This window comes from Penaeus japonicus, unplaced genomic scaffold, assembly GCF_977035675.1.
Source record: "Penaeus japonicus unplaced genomic scaffold, GWHDUDI00000001_assembly GWHDUDI00000039, whole genome shotgun sequence".
NCBI classification, from domain to species: domain Eukaryota; kingdom Metazoa; phylum Arthropoda; class Malacostraca; order Decapoda; family Penaeidae; genus Penaeus; species Penaeus japonicus.
The window spans coordinates 8814000-8818999 of record NW_028234441.1 but is presented as its reverse complement, the minus strand read 5'-3'; the positions used below and the strand labels follow the sequence as shown (position 1 = coordinate 8818999).

General features: G+C 45.9%; 1 protein-coding gene across 4 annotated transcripts in view; it reads left to right on the top strand.

Moving 5' to 3' along the window:
- Nucleotides 1–5000, top strand: part of IRSp53 (Insulin receptor substrate 53 kDa) — a 147674-nt gene that overhangs the window by 130956 nt on the left and 11718 nt on the right. For all 4 annotated transcript variants that reach the window (XM_086533634.1, XM_086533636.1, XM_086533633.1 and 1 more), the window contains exon 7: nucleotides 1527–1592. In XM_086533634.1, the coding sequence (XP_086389760.1) occupies nucleotides 1527–1592 (66 nt within the window). The remainder of the gene's footprint in view (nucleotides 1–1526; nucleotides 1593–5000) is intronic.

The window sequence follows — 5000 nt, the reverse complement described above, 5'->3', positions numbered from 1 at the left end:
CAAAACCGCAGATGAATTACAGTTATTTCATTTCTTGCGAGTCATTTCTGTGGTCAATTATCGACATAGGCAGCCGGATAGAAGCACTTTCTTTTCCGCTTCCAAAAGAAACTGCAAAAAAGCGAGAAGTGACCGCGAAGGAAGAGGAGGAAGAAATCGGAGGATGACGGAGATAGAGCGGATTTATTTATTCATCTGCCGGCGGCGGGTGTGCGTGTGTTTGTTTGTTTGTTTGTTTGTGTGTGTGTGTGTGTGTGTGTGTGTGTGTGTGTGTGTGTGTGTGTGTGTGTGTGTGTGTGTGTGTGTGTGTGTGTGTGTGTGTGTGTGTGTGTGGGTGTGTGTGTGTGTGTGGGTGTGTGTGTAAGATAGATAGATAGATAGATAGATAGATAGATAGATAGATAGATAGATAGATAGATAGATAGATAGATAGAGAGAGAGAGAAAGAGAGAGAAAGAGAAAGAGAGAGAGAGAGAGAAAGAGAGGATGAAAGAGAGTGAGTTTGTGTGTGTTCATATGTATATATGTGCGTGTGCATTTATGTGTGTATGTGGGTTTATTCCTCTGAAAATGTATTTATAAAAGAGCGCTTTTATAAACGTGTGTTTGCGCTTTCATAAATGTGCGTAAGTTTTGTGTTACAGCGTGTAATGCTGATTCCCGGCGCTGTAAAATCTCGACCCTTTGTGTATTTTGCCACAAGTACGGAATATTTTTTTACCTGATAAAAAAAAAACAAAAAACAAACAAACAAAGAAAAAGAAGTAAAGAAGTCACTGTAATATGGATTATTCCCAATAGAATAAAACATAAATAAATAAATAAATAAATATAAAATCAGACAAACAAACATGAATAAAATAAAATAAAACCCATAATCCAATGAGTTAGTTTGACCGCCTATTCAGAAGAGATGAAATGCAACATCACCGAATGACAGCGTATGCAAATGAGGTCGCGGCCGGCGTGAAGCCCCGCTCGGCCGCCACAGGCCCGTGACGCGCTGCCGCTGTCTCCTCGCTCCTGCCGGTGGACGGAGAGGCCGAGGGAGACAGGCGGCGCTCGCTCGGGCCTGCACCGGGGTAGGTTGGGCCTCGTGGTACAGGCTGTGAAGGAGGAGAGAGGATAAACACAAGGCCCTTATGATTATGTATATATATATATATATATATATATATATATATATATATATATATATATATATATATATATATATATATATATATATATATATATATATATATATATATATATATATATATATATAATCTCTAGGTTATGACATCTATTTATTTGCCATGCTTTCTACTAGATTCTCCAGCTCAAGCTTTAGTAACAGCTTCCAAATAGTACCTTCAACCCCCACACGTCCTGTTACACCGACCCAAAGAATACTTCCCACGGAGAATCTTCGCAAGTAATCACTCTGGAAGCACTTCTCCATTGCGTCACCGAGAGAAAGAGAAAGCGGGCGGAAAGAACAAGCGCGTTCCCATGGTAACTAACTAGCATCTCTGTATTTTCAGCAATTCCAGGCGATGGAGGAAGAAAAGTGCAAAATGGACGGCTTCATCGAGCAGAGTCTCCAGAACGTGAGTTGCAAGCTTGTACTTCTTGTGTGCAATCTCTGTCGTCTCTCTGCTTTTCTTCCTTTTCTTTTCTCTGTACATCTCTCTATCTCTATCTCTTGCTGTCTTTCTTTCTCTCTCTCTCTCTCTCTCTCTCTGTTTGTCTATCTATCTGTCTTTCTGCCTGCCTGCCTGCCTGTCTGTCTGTCTGTTTGCCGCTCTCTCTCTCTCTCTCTCTCTCTCTCTCTCTCTCTCTCTCTCTCTCTCTCTCTCTCTCTCTCTCTCTCTCTCTCCCTCCCTCCCTCCCTCCCTCCCTCCCTCCCTCCCTCCCTCCCTCCCTCCCCCTCCCTCCCTCCCTCCCTCCCTCCCTCCCTCCCTCCCTCCTTCCCCCCCCCTCTCTCTCTGAGAAGAAGCTCTGGGTTTTCGACCCCCGATTTCTGATTGGAGCAAGCGAGGGAGGTCGTGACAGGTGGTCCTTTGAACTATGAAGTGTCTATAGAAAGTTCAGGTAAATTTTTTTGGCCAATTTTGAATGGTCATCATTTGGCCTTTCCATTTCTGGGCATATTTTGAATTCTTATTTCGCGAGCATGACTTTGCAGAGTCGTTCTTTGGTTGCCTTACTCGCGTTCCTTTGGACTGTTCACCTACTTTATCTTTCTCTCTCTCTCGTTTCCACTATTTTTTCCTTCTCTCTCTCTCTCTCTCTCTCTCTCTCTCTCTCTCTCTCTCTCTCTCTCTCTCTCTCTCTCTCTCTCTCTCCTCCTCTCTTTTCCGTGCCCGCACATACTCACTCACTCACTCACTCACTCACTTTCTCTCTCTCTCTCTCTCTCCTCCTCTCTCTTCCGTGCCCACACATGCTCACTCACTCACTCACTCACTCTCCCTTTCTCTCTCTCTCTCTCTCTCTCTCTCTCTCTCTCTCTCTCACTCACTCACTCACTCACTTACTCACTCACTCACTCACAGTGCCAGCATGTTCAACTACTATTCTGTACTCGTTTCCTATTTCGATCAGTAACTATCATCGTACTTTGTTCAATTCCTATTCCGAACGGCTCCTGCCTCTCTGTCTCCCGACATAGTTCCTCTGTGTCACACACCTTTTCTTCTTCTTTTCTTCTTTTCTGACAAGGTCAAGCACAACACCCTTCGGGCTTCTCCGGGCGTCACCTCTGCGTCTTCTCGTTGTATCTACCCTGCTGACTCAGTGACCTAGCTTGTGGCATTTTTAACTGCTTGACCTTTGATGGCCTAATGGATTAAAAAAAAAAAAAAAAAATGTTTGTGTTTTGAGTGCTTAGGACCGATCATTTTAGATTTTTTCCTCTCTTTTTTGATCGCGTACTTTCAGTACGAAAATACAAAAAATACACAGAGGATAAACACCAAGAATGAAGAATATGCTGTTTTTCCCTCGTTCTTTTCTTATTCCGTCCCTCTGCTTCTCCAATATCGAAATAAGCTCCCCAGCTGCTCCCCGTCCCTCTCCCCCCCCCCAGCCTCATATCCCCCGCACACCCCGTATATAAGGTCCGCCCATCGCGACACTGAAGGAAAAAGTTGTCGGTGAGTGATGGTCCCCGAGCGACACCGGGATCACGTCTGGCAAGATGAAGCCACACGGGAGGCGAAAGTCTGTAGATCAACGCAGCTGTATTTGTTTAAAATACAGCTATGCGACATTAAGGAGCTTAAATCGACATGGCTTCTTCGGTGGCAGCTCGGCGCATCGTCGGAGCTCCGCCGGGAAATAAACGGAACTCGAGCGGAGTCTGGGACGTCTCATCTAAGGCGCTTATGGACGGTAATGGCTGGCACCGCACGAAGGACGGTGTCGTTAGCCCGGGGTTTTCCCTCGACGGATATGTACGACCTCGGGAGTGCTCTGCCGCGCCGCTGCCAGAGTCTGGGGGCGCTGGCGGAGCTCTCCATCAGCGAGACTGCCAGGAGCGCCTCAGCCGCGCCGGTGCGCTCGCCCTAATGCCAGCAGCGTCAGACGCCGAACCACAATCCTCATTAGTGCTTACGGCACTGCATTCACGGTGGGGCTTCTTCGCGCCAACCTCGAACCTCTACGCAAGCCAACCCCGCGGGATATCTTCACGCCAACCCCGCATCCCACGTCGCTTTCCAGCAGTAGTACCGCCTACAGGGATCCCCCCCCCCCTCCCTTCGCCCAGACGACCTTCACCGGCGGGCGGAGAGAAGCGTTGCTGTTAACGCATGCTTTACAAGTCAATGGTTACACTGAGAACTTTATGGGATTCGTCCTAAACAGATACACGGCATTTTTATCATGCTGACACGCTCAATGATTAACTTTACGTACATGAAAGAAAGTTCCTTAAAGATTACACCGCAGAGACAGAAAGGAAACCTCGGCCCAGAAAAAAACATAGTAGGAAAAACTCATAATTTGATAAATGCCGAACTCCGAGGGAAGCTGCTACCTTCCCTTCCAGCGAAATGCCATAAGAAGGAGAACGTGCCTATGTTATCGTGAGCAAAAATTAATAATTGGTTATCTTTTAACGAGAATGCCAACGTAGAAATGTGGAAAAAAAACAGTCCACCATTTACCCTTTTAAATTGGTATATTTTTACGTAGCGGATTCGTGGAGACTTTTTCCGACTTGAGATAAGTTCAAGTTTTCACCTCGCTGTATTTTCCTTCGGGTAGTTTATTGACTCGCGATGTTTGTCTGAGTTCAAGTTTCGTTTCGTCTTACTATCCTTCGGTTTGTCATGCCAGTGTCTGTTTTTTTGGTCTGTACTCTGTTTATATTACTCTATCGATCTCCATTGTCTGACATGTGTGTCTTTCGGTTCTGTCTGTCTCTTCTGTTTGTGTGTCTGTCTGTCTCCTCCCTTTCTTTCTCTCTGCTTCTGTCTTCCCAACCACTGTATCCATTATCTCTTCCTCCACCTCTCTCTCCTCATCGCTTCCCTTACTTCCCTTCCCTTCCCTCCTATCCCCGCCTGCAGACGACCTGGCACGAGTGTCACATGCAGGGCTTCCGCGCCCTTCCCGCCCTAACATATTTCACCGGCGGGCGGAGAGAAGCGTTGCTGTTAACGCATGCTTTACAAGTCAATGATTACACTGAGAACTTTATGGGATTCGTCCTAAACAGATACACGGCATTTAACGGCAATTTTTACGCTCAAAAAAAAAAATACTTACATGAAATGAAACATGAAATTTTCTCAGTTTCCCGCAGAGTTAGAAAAGAAAAGAAACGCGCAGCCAGGCCGTTGCGTCAGGGCGCAGCCAATAAGATTGATAAATGCCGAACTCCGAGGGAAGCTGCTACCTTCCCTTCCAGCGAAATGCCATAAGAAGGAGAACGTGCCTATGTTATCGTGAGCAAACTTTTAAATTGGTTTATCTTTTAACGATCTCAAGCACGTAGAAAATGTGAAAAA